Source organism: Salvelinus namaycush, chromosome 9 (genome assembly GCF_016432855.1).
Source record: "Salvelinus namaycush isolate Seneca chromosome 9, SaNama_1.0, whole genome shotgun sequence".
NCBI classification, from domain to species: domain Eukaryota; kingdom Metazoa; phylum Chordata; class Actinopteri; order Salmoniformes; family Salmonidae; genus Salvelinus; species Salvelinus namaycush.
Genome location: NC_052315.1, coordinates 6,954,542 through 6,971,664, shown reverse-complemented (window position 1 = coordinate 6,971,664; position 17,123 = coordinate 6,954,542). Strand labels below are relative to the sequence as shown.

General features: G+C 44.6%; 2 protein-coding genes across 4 annotated transcripts; both read right to left on the bottom strand.

Moving 5' to 3' along the window:
- Positions 1-1,454: 1,454 nt before the first annotated feature.
- On the bottom strand, positions 1,455-6,235 carry asb3 (ankyrin repeat and SOCS box containing 3). 3 transcript variants are annotated; one of them, XM_039000471.1, is made up of 6 exons: positions 6,166-6,235; positions 5,469-5,683; positions 4,761-4,931; positions 4,402-4,647; positions 2,048-2,896; positions 1,455-1,863 (listed from the first exon to the last, which is right to left on the bottom strand). In XM_039000471.1, exons 2-6 carry the CDS (start codon positions 5,665-5,667, stop codon positions 1,673-1,675), a joined length of 1,656 nt encoding a protein of 551 aa, XP_038856399.1. In that variant the 5' UTR covers positions 5,668-5,683; positions 6,166-6,235; the 3' UTR covers positions 1,455-1,672. The 3 variants fall into 3 exon arrangements, with proteins under 3 accessions (XP_038856399.1, XP_038856400.1, XP_038856401.1); XM_039000472.1 differs by having other exon boundaries at positions 4,402-4,644; XM_039000473.1 differs by having other exon boundaries at positions 4,761-4,928.
- A 233-nt stretch (positions 6,236-6,468) lies between these two features.
- ftsj3 (FtsJ RNA 2'-O-methyltransferase 3) lies at positions 6,469-14,297 on the bottom strand. The gene is made up of 21 exons (XM_039000785.1): positions 14,104-14,297; positions 13,614-13,719; positions 13,366-13,412; positions 13,135-13,214; positions 12,811-12,910; positions 12,391-12,585; positions 12,039-12,154; positions 11,836-11,940; positions 11,590-11,690; positions 11,336-11,422; positions 10,681-10,860; positions 9,984-10,119; positions 9,626-9,816; positions 9,314-9,434; positions 8,976-9,060; positions 8,624-8,768; positions 8,266-8,354; positions 8,042-8,144; positions 7,761-7,944; positions 7,467-7,561; positions 6,469-7,255 (listed from the first exon to the last, which is right to left on the bottom strand). Exons 1-21 carry the CDS (start codon positions 14,168-14,170, stop codon positions 6,952-6,954), a joined length of 2,637 nt encoding a protein of 878 aa, XP_038856713.1. The 5' UTR covers positions 14,171-14,297; the 3' UTR covers positions 6,469-6,951.
- Between the last annotated feature and the right edge of the window lie 2,826 nt (positions 14,298-17,123).

The following is a 17,123-nucleotide window of genomic DNA, read 5'->3' as shown; positions in this document are numbered from 1 at the left end:
CTGTATTCTCTATATATGTCTTAAACCTTACCTCTTCTTCTCACTTTCCTCTTTGTATCTTTCCTCTCAAAGTGGCTGATCAGCCCTGGCAGGCAGCGCTCTACATCATGGGACTTTGTGGCAAGGGCCACAACCCCCTGAGTTCAACCATACCCGGGCTGGGTTCATTATGTTCATTACCGCAGTAGTGGGTACCATTCAGGGTCAGTGTGGTGGTGGGTACCAGGGTTCTCCAGGACTCAGTCCAGGGTCTGGTCCAGAGTTCTCCAGGGTACTCCAGGGTCTGATCCAGGGTCCTCCAGGACTAAGTCCAGGGTCTGATCCAGGACTAAGTCCAGGGTCTGATCCAGGACTAAGTCCAGGGTACTCCAGGACTTAGTCCAGGGTACTCCAGGGTCTGATCCAGGGTCCTCCAGGACTAAGTCCAGGGTCCTCCAGGACTTAGTCCAGGGTACTCCAGGGTCTGATCCAGGGTCCTCCAGGACTAAGTCCAGGGTCCTCCAGGACTTAGTCCAGGGTACTCCAGGGTCTGATCCAGGGTCCTCCAGGACTAAGTCCAGGGTTCAGCCCTATATTAACACCACTCTCAGAGGGTGTCTCAGGGGGAGTTGGGATATGCAAAAAAATAAAACTTTCCAATTCACACTTGTACACGTGTGAAATAGGACAAATATAAGCACCCACCACTGCATCTGTTTCAGCTAGACAGGGTTCAGAGAGAAGACCATAATAGTGAATACTTGAATCTGGTGTGTCACAACAGAGCTGGATTGAAAGCCTGCGCAACCAGCTCTTCGGGACTGGAGTAAGACAACCCTTCAGTAGTAACCTGCTGGTTACTGCCTGTTGTCAAGTATAGGTCTTGGAGGGCCCCAACAGACAATGCAGAGATCATCCCTGTTCAGATAGAAGTTGGGTCATTGTGAGTCCAGTTGGAGCAAGGTCCTGACACCTGCCATGGTCCAGTAGTAATAGGATGTAGCAGAGCAGAGTACCGCAGATGGCAATGTAATGGACATGTTTCTCTATCATGTGGAGTAGAGGGTTGTGTACACCTTGCATTTCTATCTGCAGTATGCTGAACATCGGGCCAAACTGACTAAGGCCGGGATTCAATCCAATCACGGGTTATAAGCAATTTCTGATTGCGTCGACATATCCAGCGTTTACTGTGAATGTAATCTCTACAAACACAGGAACATTACCTTAATACCAGGTGCTAACATGGGTCCTGATCTTGTCCACATTCTGATTGTACCCTCATTTTTAGACCGGTGTAGATAAAATAACTGATTGTGAAGGTTCGGGTTAGGGGATTGTTGGGGTGAGGTAAGAAAAAACAAACGCATATTTGGACTAGAAAAATATGTTTTACAAACCACTGTCAGCACACTTTCCCCCCAAACTAAAACCACAATGGAACAGATTTTTTTAAATAAAAAAGGTTTTACTCAAACAGCTTAATACTTTGTTTTAATGAACAATAATCAAAACAAACCATACAAAACTATTCATTTTCACCAACATCTGTGTTCAAATAGAGCTGATCTATTCCAAAATCACACAACAGAACAGGTGTGCATAAGGAACTGGGTGTGTGTGTGGATATTTTTTCATTGAGGACATCTCTTCAGTGGCAGGTTATATGAAGCCCTGTATGTCATTGTTATAGTCACTGTGGAAACCCTCTCTGTGGGACTGTTGTTGCGTGTGAGGGTGGTGGGATGTCTCTGAACTGGAGGTATATCTGCAGTGGGGGGGGAAGAGGAAGCTGTCGGACCACATCTGTCTGCATCAGAGCCACTGAACCCAACTCTTCCCTGACCCGCAGCCTGCAGAGGTGAGAGAGAGATGGCACACACTCTATACACACACACACACACACCATTATTATTAATCTGTTGACAGTTTTCCGTGTGTGTGCGCATGTGTCGCTATTAGTTGTGTGCATATTATCCAGTGGTTGAATGCCCTTATTTTAAGTCAGTCTGGATAAGACGTTCTTCAGCTAAATGCAAAAAATGTAATATTTGTACGTGTGTCTTACCGTGATGTGGCCTCCAGGTGCTCTCCTTTCGGGGTAGCAGTATATCCTTTAGTGGGTGAGAAAGAGTCGACCAATTGACAAACTGCAGGAAGTAATTCAAAACCTCACTGTCTGCCTTCCTCAGCGTGTAAGGTTGCTGCAACAGTAGGGAGGGCTCCAGGCCTGCCTGAAGTAACGTGGGCAACCAATAGGAGGCATGGCATACCATGTCGAGTGCCTCACACACCAGCCCACGCAACTCTTCAGGACTGAGTGGGCTGCTGCTCTGCTGCTCTGGCCTAGAGCAGAGCGAGATGGTCCTGCTTAGCTGCTCTGGTCTGGGGATGCTCCTTTGTTGTAAGACATACTGCAGCACATCGGATTTGCACATGGCCAGAATGTAGAGCCATTCCCGCCCGGTCAAAGTGGCCCCTGCGGCTACAAGCAAGCGAGCCGAATCGCTAAAGGGCTGGGAGGATGTGCATTTCAAGGCGAGGGTGTAGGCGAGCGGCGATGTGGTGTCTGAGCTGAAGAGGGAGCTACAGTCCTGGGCGTCTGGGCTGAAGCCGGCCCTCAGCAGCAGATCTACACAGTGGCTGTGATTGTTCTTCACAGCAGAGTACAGCGGACTCAACTCACCCTCTCCATGGTCACACACCCGGTCTGTCACAGCAATCAGCCTGGCCAGGACAGTGTTGTGGCCGAACTCGGCAGCTGCGTGGATGGGGAGCTGTGGCCAGTTGTCGGAACAAGACAGGTTTGGGTTGGCATTGTGGTCCAGAAGAATCTCCACACAGCCCTCGTGGCCCTCCTGTGACGCAATCAGCAGCGGTGTTGCCAAGTCTGACGCCTGGGCGTTCACATTGGCACCTACAACCCAAACATGTAAACAACATACAATGTTTATACAGTGACTTAAAGGCCCAATGCAGCCATTTTTATATCAATATCAAATCATTTCTGAGTAACAATGAAGTACCTTACTGTATAAGGTGCATTCACACTGCATTTCAGCCCAGGGCTAAGGGAGACTTTGGTCCTGGTCTAAGCGAGTGTTCAGACTTGCGCATTGTAAAGTGGGCTAGCGCCAACATTAGCCCAGGGCTAGCTGGCTCTGGGCCGGAGCAGGGTTAGCACTGACTTTTTGGGGCTAACCCCAGAAACATGGTGCCAAAATAGCCCGTGTGAAACGGGGTCAAGAACAACGCATAGAATTCACTGTCCAATCACGATAACGGCACTTTCACTTAATTAGCACATGTTCGTGATGTGTTCTGCACGCTATCTTAATGAGTACATTTATATTATTTCATCCATCCATATGCAGACAAATACTTTAATCCGTGCAAAAACATTGGTTGTTATGGCTATTTTCTAAATTTTCAAACCATCACTTTTGGAAATCAAATACTAGAAGCAGGAGGACTTCAAATGCTAGAAGCAAGAGGACTTCAAATGCTAGGCTAGAAGCAAGAGGACTGCAAATGCTAGAAGCAAGAGGACTTCAAATGCTAGAAGCAAGAGGACTTCAAATGCTAGAAGCAAGAGGACTTCAAATGCTAGAAGCAAGAGGACTTCAAATGCTAGAAGCAAGAGGACTTCAAATGCTAGAAGCAAGAGGACTTCAAATGCTAGAAGCAAGAGGACTTCAAATGCTAGAAGCAAGAGGACTTCAAATGCTAGAAGCAAGAGGACTTCAAACAGGAGGGCTTCAAATGCTAGGCTAGAAGCAGGAGGACAAATGTCTTATTGTTTATAACATTGGTCGCGTGGCAGAGAGAGAATGTTGGTCGCATGTGTGTTTGTCCGTTAGCCCAGGGCTTTGGAATACAAGTGTGAATCCTTAGCCCAGGGCTAACAAATGGTTGTGTGAACACAGGATAAGCTAACCCAGGGGCAGTCTCGCCTGGCGATAAGAACAATGCAGTGTGAAAGGCCCTATAGATTTCCATTTAAAAAATGGGCAAAAATGGCTTTTTAGCAACAATAAACAACCCCATAATAAATAATTTTGTTAGGGCTGTCGGAGTGGTCTATGTGGGGAGCGTAAAATTGAAAACTAGCTGTAAAATCGGCAGTTTTGGAACGTTTTGTTATTGGTCTAATAACCAATTTACTGTATAGTGACGTCACCATGGAAAACGGCAACTCTCGCCCATGCAAACCTGCTGATTAGAAGGTCCTGTGTAGATTGTATTTTTAACCAGCAACTATCAGGAAATAACACATCCAATTTTTACACGTTTTTACAGTGCTTGTTTCATCAGCTGTGGTGCAATATGATATAAAACACTGGGGGAAGAAACAGAATTTTCACTGAACTGGGCTTTAAAAAAAAAAATAGAAAATCAGAAAGCGCACACACAGATGTGTACCTGCGTCAGCGAGGATCTGGAGACACTGCTTTTGTCCGTACTGTGCAGCCACAAACAGGGGAGTGATCATGTGGTCGTCAAACACCTCCAGGCGACACACGCCCACCAGGATACGCACAATGTCACTGTGACCTTTATAGGCAGCCTGATGAAGGCAGGTCCAGCAGGAGGCTGTGTGTGTTCCGTTAACCTCTGCCCCTTTCCGCACCAGCAACTCCACGATATCTGTGTGCCCACAGTCTACTGCTACACACACACACACACACACACACACACACACACACACACACTTTTAATAAGACCTATAACACAGTTCAAGTGTTTTGTCTGTGTCGGTGTGCCTTGTCGGTGTGCCTTACCTGCGTAGAGAGGGCAGGACAGGTCATTGGTTGGCTGGTTGATGTCAGCGTGTGCTCTGAGGAGGAGCTTGACCACGGCCAGGTGTCTGCGCTGCACGGCCAGGTACAACGCCGACTCACCCTCATGTGTCAGAGAGCCCATGTAGGCACGGCAACCACAGGAGGCTCCTGCTGAAGAGCCAATGGAAAGAGGAGCCAAGGAGGTTAGTGAAGGATCCACTTTTAGAATATTGAAATGCCCCTTTTAGGTGCCCTTCAGATAAACTATATTTCAATTAATTGAAAACCCATCTTCTACCCATCTCTTCCCTTTCACTAATTGGAAAATACTTGACAGGTGAAAACAATATGGTGGAAGCTCATTAGGTTGCAGTGGAGGCTGGCTCATAATAATGGCTGGAATGGAGTCAGTCAGAATGGTATCAACCGCATCGTTGATGTGTAAGATACTATAATGGAATGGTATCAACCATATCGTTGATGTGAATGATACTATAATGGAATGGTATCAACCACATCGTTGATGTGTATGATACTATTCCATTAACTCGATTCCAGCCATTTATGAGCCAGCCTCCACTGTTAGGTTGGGTTTTCACTTGGTCAGTTCCTTCGGATCAGAGCAATGAAGGAGATGAATTTATTTTATTTTTTACAAAGAGCCATAGAATTAGAGAGATGGTTCCCTTCTCTCAACTCAAACCTTACCGGCAGCCTTAAGTAGTTCGCGCACACATACGACGGTGCCGGCGGCTGCAGCCTCGTGGAGGGCGTTCCAGCCACGGTTATCCCTGCTGTCCACACTGCAGCCTCTCTGGATCAGTAAGCTCACACGCCTGACATTTCTCTCGCGTGCTGCCACGGCAAGACTGGACACCGTGTCGCTGTAACACTCAGTAAAGTCCATCCTCCTTACCTCTCACCTGAAAGACACGGATATAATAGGCCTATATAATGAGGAAGAGGCGACGGAGAGATGGATGAAAGGACAAATCGGAGGGATCAGAAGAGATGTGGGGGAAGAGGGAAAGGAGGTCCACTTAATATAGCCTGGACCTAGATCGGGTTGTGCTCTTTTCAACTCCGTTGCTGTCATTATCGAGACAAACAATGAGTTGGGGTGATGGCACAAACGGATTGGCATGCAAACAAATTTCAATAGTCTAATATATGAACTTGTATGTATAACGTTAGCTATCGTTACTTCTCTCTAGTTACTAGAAGTAGCCAAAATCCTCTAGTGGTGGTTCTGGCTTGGCTAACGGTTTAGCTAGCTAACAGAAGTAATAGGCTTGTAAGACTGCATGTTTAGTCGACAGAAGTGTGATTGGCGATCAAAATGATTATTACGCTGCTACAATTTCTAATAGGACATATTAATTCAATAAGAAAGCAGTTAAACTACCTTTTCAGATGTTTGCAACATCGACAAAACACCCGCGTTGAACCACTTCCGTACACACTCGATGTATACCCTATCATTGGACTAAAGTAAAAACTCCGCCCATCCAGCGGCCCGAGGATGGTGACGTTGACCAATGCGTTCACCAATCATGAGCAAATGATGGTGAGGACATAGTTTAAAATAGAAGGGCTGACAGTCCATCAGATTAACATGAGTAAAAAATATTGAATTTCAAATCGTTGTAGGGGTGACCATCGGATGAAGAAACTTTAGTTCGTGAAGAGAATCAGGGAGGTACAGATGATCAGTTAACTTGTTTCATCAAGACATTTATTGTGAAATCAGTATTTACAAGATTTAAAAGAACATCTGGAAAGCACATTTATTTTAATACACATTTCTATTCATGTGAAATCTTGATCTAAACCATTTATTACAGAGTGGTTCAGGGTGTGCACTGAAACAGCTTCAGTCAACACCGGATGTAAGGCAAGTAGGACATCCTCTCATAGAATGATGTACACACAGCACTCCTTTTATTTACCCAAAAGATTGGAGGATACCTGTATTGTTTTATCATGCTTTTCAGTACGGAGGTCACTGTTTCGGTAGAGGGTCTCAAAGTACACCAGGGAAGCTCTGTTGCCCACAATTCCACTGTAGCAGAACCAGCAGTGTGGCAGCCATCTTAGCTTGCCTATATGACAACTCTCAGATACAAAATGGAGGGGAAAGATAATTTAACCTCCGAAAACAAAAGGAGGGGACAGAGCGGTGTTCTTTTACTCATTTCCTGCCAGGACGTCCTTTTCCACCCTTCATCCCTCCTCTTCCACCCTTAAATCCTCCTCCACCACCCCTGCCTTTTCCTTTCCCCCCTCCTTTCCCCTTCCCTCCTTTTTTGCCCCCTCTCTCGCGCTGCTCTTTCCTCTGCATGCCTCTCATGTCCTTCTTCATGCGGCCGTCCACCACTTTGAACTGGCCATTGACACCGCCCGGACGACGAACCCTCTTGGTACCAGAGCCCTTCTTGGCCACGACGTACGTGACCTCCCTCTTCTCCTTACCAAGGCCCGCCTTCTTATAGATACTAAAAGAACAGAGAGAAGGGACTTTACTTACTAAAGTAAAATGTTGGTGGTACATGTCACTGGTAGAGTAAAGTGGTAGTTATTTAGCTAGCCACATGTGTAGTAAAGTCCTACTGTAATGGGACATGTCACTGCCAGAGATGTAGCAGTGTAAATGGTTGTGGTACATGTAGTCGCAGAGGTTTTGATGGTGTAAAATTGCATTTGTACCTCTTTAGCTGGGCCATCTTCTCCCTTTCACCAATGTCCACTGTGTTGACCACGGCCTCCGCCTTCTTCTTGGCTGACTCCATCTTCTTCAGCATCTGTCATACCGCACAGATAAACAAAGGTCACATACTGTATGCTGCATCCTCCATCTTTACACCCTTTCTCCATCTGTCTCCCACCTTTTTACCCAACATCCTCCTCTACCCTCATTCCCCTGTCTCCCTTCCATTTCCCTTCATAATATTATCTTTCCCCCTCTACTTCTACCCTCTCGTTCCAACATCTCTTTCTCACCCTCTTCTTCTTCCTGGCCTTGGCCTCAGCCACTCGTTTAATGGGTCTGGCGTTGATCTCCTTCCATTTTGCCTTGTACTCCTCCACCATCTCCTTGGTGACGGGGATAGGCTTATTCCTGTGTTTCTTCTCGTCATCCACGAACCACTCGGGCACCTCGCACTGGTCCTCCGAGCTAGCAAACCTGAACACATACATTGTCACACAGAAATAATACATGGCATGGCTAAATAAGTAGTATCATTAGTGAACACACACACAAAGTAATCAGCTAATCTTGCCTGTGGAAGGAGCCGTCAACCAGGTCCCTTGATCTCTTCTTGGAGGTGGCGATCTGACAGCCCAGGGCCAAACCCTCTGCATTCATGATGCGAGCACGCTTGCCTGGGGGAACACACACCAGTTAAAGCTTTAGGACCGCTTAAAATCTTGCCATTGGTCTAATGGTCTATGGTCTAAACAGTCACTCTAAGGCCCGCGCCCTAGACATGTTCTCTTTACTCACTGGTGCTCTCCACTGGCACCACCTGGAAGTCGTCGCCGTCTCCTTGGATACCGCCGGACCCTTTAGCCGCCTTCATCTGAGCGATACTCCTGTAGACCACACATGATGTTTACACTTTTAGAGGACGGGGGAAAGTGCATATTTTGGTCATAAGCCAAGTCATAATGTCTACCAGCACTACCCCTGTTGGAATCTGTCAAATAGAATCTCAAATCAAAGAATTCCTTCAATCATTTTTCAATCTGTTCGCTATCAGAATCCTGCAAAATTGATGAAAAGGTATTTTGTTAACAATATGACAAAATGGGACAAAAGTTCTAGTCTATTCTTTAATAAGTCATGTGACATGAGCCCTGACTTCTCATCATCCTCGTCACTGCTGTTGTCATCAGAGTAGCTGTCGCGATCCCCCTCTGCCCCAGCTTCCTGTGAAGGCCCCGCCTCTTCCCCCTCGGGCTGGGCCGTATCAGGCTCCTTTTGGGCTTTCCTCTTCTTCCCCTTGGCTGAAGACACAACAAAGGTGTTACAAAAAGTTCATCCAACACTCTTCTCTCACTACGGACAAATCTCAGTCTAAAGTGGACTCTTCCCTTTTACCTACACTGGGCTGAAAGCAATATGGTGGACACCTACTGGGAATTTCCACCTATCAAACAGGAGGGGAGGAAGACACTTTATTGCGATGCAGTCCTGCTGTACTCTTCCTGTACCTGTAGGGTCCTTGTTCTGTAGCATCTGTGTCTGCCGCAGCTCGCTCGCTGCATCTCCGTCCAGATCCAGTTCAGAGAAGATGTCCTGTGGGGGTCAGAAAGTCACATCATAAGGTCAGAGGTCACAGAGATGAGAGAACCAAGGGTACTATAAAAGTACTCCATGTGCATGAGGAAGTCTGTGTTAGTGGGTGGGCGCGTACAGCGTGTCGGTGAGCATGTATGTGTGGGTGGGTGAGTGCAGTGTGTTGTGTGTGGCTGCAGCGTGTTGTTGTGTGTCTGACTGTGCGTGTGAGTACAGAGTGTTGTGTGTGGGTGACTGTGTGTGTACTACAGACCTTGCTGAACCACATGCTGGTCTCACGGTCCCTCTTCTCCTCCTTTCCCTCCAGCTCCACTATCAGGCCACTCCCTTCTTCCTCTTCATCCTCCTCCTCCTTCTCCACACTGAAGGACACTCTACAACACACATCAAGCATTGAAAAAAAAAAAAAACAGTAACATTGCAACAGCAGTTTTGCCAACATTTTTATGAAGTTATGAGCCAAAAGTGGATTGAGTAGAAGTTATTTAATGTACGAAGTTAAAGTGACTGCCCTGAGTGTCAAAAGCAGCGATACAGACAGAGACAAACTGAGTGAAAGACATACTTTTTCTTGGTGGCCTTGTCCTTGGCCATCTCCTTCTGATTTTCTATGATCTCATCCAAGTCGTCATCGTCCAGGTCAGAGACCAGGGAGACCTCGTCACTGTCACCGTCGTCAGAGAAGTACAGGTCCTCCTCCCCTTCCACCATGGCATCAGCTAACTTCATGTCCCCCTTGGTGATCTCACACAGAACCTAGGAGAGGGACGGAATGAGGGGAAAGATGAAGCTTTTCACAATCATGAGAAATACAATACATTACCATTTTATGAGACAAAAACGACCTTTCTAAAAATCTATTCAAAACCATGTCCATGGTCAATTGGTGTGTGTATGTGCATGCATATGGGTCTCTGTGTTACCGTGGCCTTGTTAATGGTTGCGAGGGAGAACATGGAGGAGTCGTTGCCATCTGCGATGGAGACTCCCGGCAGGTCCATCTTCAGTGCCACCCTCTCCCTCTGCTTCCTCCTCTCCTTCAGAAGCTTCTTCTTCTTCCTGGTTGGCACAACACACCAGCACGCACGTCAGCACAACACCTCACATTGGACAATACAGCACCGGTCACAGAATATACCAGCAAACGTGCTATATTTCCTGTTTGTAAGGTGTGTTGACATCTGTCATATCATAACCCCCCTCCCTTAAAAATCAGGAAGCAGTTGCCATCAGGCCGCAGACTTAGGTCTCTGCCTCTCAAGACCAAGACACCAGTTGTGCCAGCATGAGTAAGGCTTTTTAATGAACATTGATTCTTGGGACTTGTGTATTGTATCTGTAATGTGTGAATAGTGAAGTTATTCTATTTTGATCCATCAAATCCCATTGTTGGTATATGCATTAGAGAGCAGATAGGTGAGCATAGACTTAGTCTCAGCTCTGCCATCTCCTCAGTATAAAGACTTACCGTCTCAGCTCTGCCATCTCCTCAGTATAAAGACTTACCGTCTCAGCTCTGCCATCTCCTCAGTATAAAGACTTACCGTCTCAGCTCTGCCATCTCCTCAGTATAAAGACTTACCGTCTCAGCTCTGCCTTCTCCTCAGAATAAAGACTTACCGTCTCAGCTCTGCCACCTCCTCGGCTTTCAGCTCGGCCAGTTTCTGCTCCATCTCTTCCTCCTCCAACTCGGCCTCTTCTTCCTTCTTTTCAGCCACCGTCATTTTCTTTTTCTCCTTCTCCTCTTTCTTCTCTTCTTTCTTCTCCTCTGCATCGCTCGCCTCCTCACCTGAACTCAGTCTGCACACAAGCACAACAATAAAGGCCAATGTTACTGATGCCTACTGCTCTGTATAATGGGATGTGCAACTTCAAATAATGTTAATTTAGAACCTAACATAATCTCTTTTACACAGGTATGAGGTATCTTGTCTACCAAAATCAGGCCCAATCCCTAGATAGGCAAATCATGATACTCTCATGTGTTCAGACTGGATGGGTGTAAAACAATATGGAGGGAACAAACAGAAGACCAGGTGGAGTCAGTACCTACCTGGAGTTGTTCTACCTAGGGCCTTAGGTAGTCTAGGGGTTCAATCTGGACTGGGAGTCTAGGGGTTCAATCTGGACTGGGAGTCTAGGGGTTCAATCTGGACTGGGAGTCTAGGGGTTCAATCTGGACTGGGAGTCTAGGGGTTCAATCTGGACTGGGAGTCTCTCTCAATAGAACTTGCTGTAGATATGAAGATTAAGGAATGTTTAAAACAATTCTTACTTGATGTCCTCATCCAGCTGTTTGGCCTCGTCCTTTAGCTTCTTAGCCAGGTATCGCCTCAGCTTGGACCTCCAGTTCAGCAGCAGACTGAGGACACACACATACACAGGGTCAGAGGGCAAAGGTCATTGGAGAGCCCTATAGGAGGGCCGGCGACGAGACTTGGGTTGCAGTACATATTTGGGTCTATAAAAAAACACGTTATGAAGTCAGTGTATTGTTATCATTACAGTATAACAATCTCATTGGCTTACCGGAGCTCCTTGCGGCCCAGAACCTTGATGTCACGGCAACACTCTATGACCTCGTCAGAGGTGGCCTCGTGAGACTCTAACTCAGGGTTGTCAAAATTGATCTGGAGGGACACCCCAATAAAAACAATATTAAAATCTGCTCAGAGACAGAAATGCTATTGTAGCTAAATGTGGTTTAGCTAGCCAGCAAGTTAACTTGCCATCAATGCTGACTGCCATTGTAAAGTTCTGTATAATGCGTCTCACCTCGTTGGCTTTGCTCAGGAAGTCCACAGGGTTGTCAGCCTTGAGGAAGGCGGTCGCTGAGAAGGTGTGATACAGGGTCAGATCACCATCTGTGTATCCCTCCGCCTGAAAAACAGCATGAATGAATGAAGCCACTAAAATATACAGTCTGTTCATTCATAAGACATCACTGTGAAGAATTACACACAGGTGCACACACACACCTTTGGTTTCTTCAGAGGGACCAGGTCTTTGATAGCCTTGGCTTGGACCTCCACCTCTTTGAAAACATGTTTGGGGTCGAAGAACTTGTTGTCAATTTTGTCTGGGGCCAGGTAGCCTGAAATGGAATGAAGTCCCGTCCTCAGTTACTCAACAAGACCAACATTTACCACAATAAACCCAAAGTATATATTTCTCAATTTACTCTCGATACCTGGTGCTAAAGAGCAGGGTTGGAGTCAATTCAGGAAGTGAATGGGAATTCCAATCAGAATGGAAAAATCCTCAATGAATATCAATGGCACTTCTTACTTTTCCAACTCTGCTATAGAGAGTCGGGGTGAACCAACCCACCTTGGCAGATGACGAAGATCTCAGCCGACTCGTTTCTGGAGGCCTGGGGCTTGGTAGCCTGCACCTTCTTGAAGAACTGCTGGAAGATCCACAGCAGTGGCTGGTAGTCTTTGGAGCGGAACACCTTGGTGACAAACGTGCCCCCTTTGGCCAGGAAGTCACACGCCAGCTTCAGAGCCATCAGGGTCAGATGAGCTGGTAGGTAGAGGAGGGTTCAAGTAAGACAAAGATTGTGTTCTGCTCCTCGACACTGATTTATTACCTTCGAATGTCATTAATTTACTGTTAATCTAATACGCATTTCTCCTGTACATATGTTATGAGAGTGAACATGCCATATAGCTGATGGACGGACAAACGTGGTGTTAAGCTCATTTCCTCTCAGTTTACATATAAAGGTGTTATCAGTGCGTTACTTACCCTGAGAGAAGGCATCATGCACCCAGTTAGCTCCAACATTTGGAGCTCCGTCGTTTAGGACCACGTCCACCTTCCATGTCTGGAGCTCCTTCCTCAGAGCCTGGCCAAAACAACAGTTACGTCAAACACGGTCCTCTTTGAACTAAAGTTGTCACAATTTGGTGATGTATGATGAAGTTACCAACTCATATAACAGTGTATCATAGAATACTGTCCTAGAACATTCAATAGGAGTTATGTCAACACTGTACTGTGATGAACTACATTAAAACACCATCCTGTTATGGTTAAATAACAGACTCACTAATTTGACCTCTGACCTACCTGCCGGCATTTCTCTGTGGTGATGTCCTCTGTCAGGGTGACCACGTTGGGGATAGTTCTGATTGGGACCAAGTCGACACCTTTGGAGATAGGAACGCAGTGACATCATCAAATAACTATAACAGCACTGCAACAGTTTTTTATTTTATTTTTTATATCGGCTAAGTATTACAGCTAAGTATTACGTAAGTTGGTATATGTTAGAGGTGTCTGAGACGAGGTTTGACTCACCAATAACAAGACTGGAGATGGGCATAAACTTGGACGCCACCTGTAACCTATGGTATGACAGAGAGAAAGAATGTTGACAACAAAAAATATATATAAAACAAGATACGAAAATATTTCATAGGCCTACTACAGGACATGATAATGTTTAACATATCAAATAGCTAGCTAAAGTAAGACTTGACAGTCAGTAGCGTATGAGAGTATATTGAGATCATGTGACACGCGATGAAGATAGCTACGGTACCCACCAACCACCCGGAGCAGCGCACAAGTCCACCAGAGCCCTGGCTTTCTGTAAGAACTGGAATTTTCGGTTCAGCTGAATAAGCTTGAAGGAAGAACGTGAACGATATCCTGAGGGAGAGGAGAGCGAGAGTATTACACATATATAACCAGACAATGTCATTTCTACATTACTAGCCAGCTGTTTTAATGCTACACGATCCAGCTGTCTTCAACTATCAGTATCACAATCCTGACAAGCCAGTTAGCTACAGTATCTCTAGATAGCTAAGTTCTTGAATATTGATGGCTATATGATCAAGGGTACCCAATCCCCGATGAGCAACAATAGCTAGGTAGCTAACGTCACATATACAGTATCTGTTTAAACTCAAAAGCACACAGTACAACTAGCTTACTGTTTAGATACTGTATTAATTAACTTGGACTTGATTTAGCTAGCCCATTTAAATGAGGCTAATAGCACGATGAGTTCTCTACGTTTATAGATCTTACCCGTTTCCTTTGCTAAGTGGTAGAATTTATCTTTTCTGGTCTTTCCAACTTTGAGTTTCTTCCCCATGTTTGCTGGTGTTGTTGATCACTTATTTAAATTGCGTTTCCTTTGGAATATTACGATTTACAAATTACCTAAACAGATTACCAACCACCTCCATGAAAACATAACACGTGTGGCTTCTTTGCGCATGAAATCTACGTCACATATACGTTTGAAGCTTGGAAACTTTATTGAACCAAGGACCAGAACAGACAGATACATTCATTGCAACTATAAAATAATGTGAGAGATGTACTGCTTGGATTCTTTACCTACGATAGATATAAGTTGAAACAATTTTATGTAATTCATTTCATTATTCTTCTGGACAAATTTAATATTCACAAATGTACATTTACAAAAAAACACCACATTTTCTTACCTTACAAAAATAACTATATTTTAAGACAACTAAATATTCTACCAACAAAAAAGCTGTTCGAATTATGAGTGTGTGTATGCCCCTTGAGGTGTAATGTGATATTGTACCCCCTAGCCCAAATGTCCTTTGCATATTCTTTATATATACTTGTGTTCCCCATGTCCTTCTTGTATTGATTTGTTGTTAATAAAAAAATATATATATATAAATTATATACAGGCCCAGTCAAAAGTTTGGACACACCTCCTCATTCAAAGGTTTTTCTTTATTTTTACAATTTTCTACATTGTAGAATAATAGTGAAGACATGAAAACTATGAAATAACACTTATGGAATCATATAGTAACCAAAAAAGTGTTAAACAAATCAAAACATATTTTATATTTGAGATTCTTCAACGTAGCCACCCTTTGCATTGATGACAGCTTTGCACACTCTTGGCATTCTCTCAACCAGATACATGAGGTAGTCACCTGGAATGCATTTTAATTAACAGGTGTGCCTTGTTAAAAGTTAATTTGTGGAATTTCTTTCCTTCTTAATGCATTTGAGCCAATCAGTTATGTTGTGACAAAGTAGGGGTGGTATACCAGAGGAGGAGACTGTGTGAATCAGGCCTTCGTGGTCGAAATGCTGCAAAGAAACCACGACTAAAGGACACCAACAGGAAAAAGAGACTTGCTTGGGCCAAGAAACACAAGCAATGGACATTAGACCGGTGGAAATCTGTCCTTTGGTCTGATTTTTGGTTTCAACTGCTGTGTCTTTGTGAGATGCAGAGTAGGTGAACAGATGATCTCTGCATGTGTGGTTCCCACCGTGAAGCATGGAGGAGGAGGTGTGATGGTGTGGGGATGCTTTGCTGGTGACACTGTCTGTGATTTATTTAGAATTCAAGGCACATTTAAGCAGCATGGCTACCACAGCATTCTGCAGTGATACGCCAGCCCACCTGGTTTGCTCTTAGTGGGACTATCATTTGTTTTTCAACAGGACAATGACCCAGCACACCTCCAGGCTGTGTAAGGGCTATTTGACCAAGAAGGAGAGGGATGGAGTGCTACATCAGATGACCTGGCCTTCACAATCACCCGACCTCAACCCAATTGAGATGGTTTTGGATGAGTTGGACCGCAGAGTTTGGACCGCAGAGCTTTCAGCATTCCAGATGAAACTGGGTGAGAGAATGCCAAGAGTGTGCAAAACTGTCATTAAAGCAAAGGATGGCTACTTTGAAGAATCTCAAATATAAAATATATTTTGATTTGTTTAACACTTTTTTGGTTAGTACATGATTCCATATGTGTTATTCCATAGTGTTGATGTCTTCACAATTATTCTACAATGTAGAAAATAGTAAAAATAAAGAAAAACCCTTGAATGAGTAGTTGTGTCCAAACTTTTGACTGGTACTAATATATATATATATAAAATAATGTAGGCACGGTTTCTAAACCCAAAGGCTCAACTTTGCAAGACTTCCGGGAACGCTTGCAAACATCAAACAGACCAGGCCTGGGTTTAGGGTTTGAGAATAAAACATTCTTCCTTATTTGTTAATTTTCTTGAAATCTAAAGGTGTAACGGATGTGAAATGGCTAGCTAGTTAGCGGGTACGCGCTACTAGCGTTTCAATCAGTTACGTCACTTGCTCTGAAACCTAGAAGTAGTGTTGCACCTTGCTCTGCAAGGGCCGTGGCCTTTGTGGAGCGATGGGTAACGATGCTTCGTGGGCGACCGTCGTTGATGTGTGCAGAGGGTCCCTGGTTCGCGCCCGTGTCGGGGCGAGGGGACGGTTTAAAGTTATACTGTTACAAAGGCATAACCAGTTGTGTAAAGCACTTAAGTAAAAATACATGAAACTACTACTTAAGTGCTTTACTTTACTATTTACATTTGTGACAACTTTTACTTTCCAAAATAAAATGTCATACTTTTTACTACATACATTTTCCCTGACACCCAAAGTACTCATTACATGTTGAATGTTTAGCAGGGAAGACATTTTTTCTAATTCACACACTTATCAAGAGAACATCCCTGGTCATCCCTACTGCCTCTGATCTGTCGGACTCACAAAACACATGCTTTGTTTATAATTAATGTCTGAGTGTTGGAGTGTGCCCCTGGCTATCCGTAAATTAAAGAAAACAAGAAAATGGTGCCATCTGGTTTGCTTTATATAATGAATTTGAAAAGATTCATACTTTTACTTGAGATACTATAAGTATATTTTAGCAATTACATTTACTTTTGATACTTAAGTATATTTAAAACCAAATAGTTTTAGACTTTTACTCAAGTAGTATTTTACTGCGTGACTTTCACTTTTACTTGAGTCATTTTCTATTAGGGAATCTTTACTTTTACTCAAGTATGACAATTGGGTGCATTTTCCACCACTGGGCATAACCTAGATTCGAGCCAATGTCTTAAGTAGTTGAACATGTTATTACTCCAACCTTGTGAAAGCGACAAACTGACAGGTTTTCATTTTCGTCAAAAACAACTTTATATGGAAGGAGTACCTTTGAGTTGACCGCCAGCACATGCGCAATTCGGCGCGAGACTACCGTGACACGACGACGTGTACC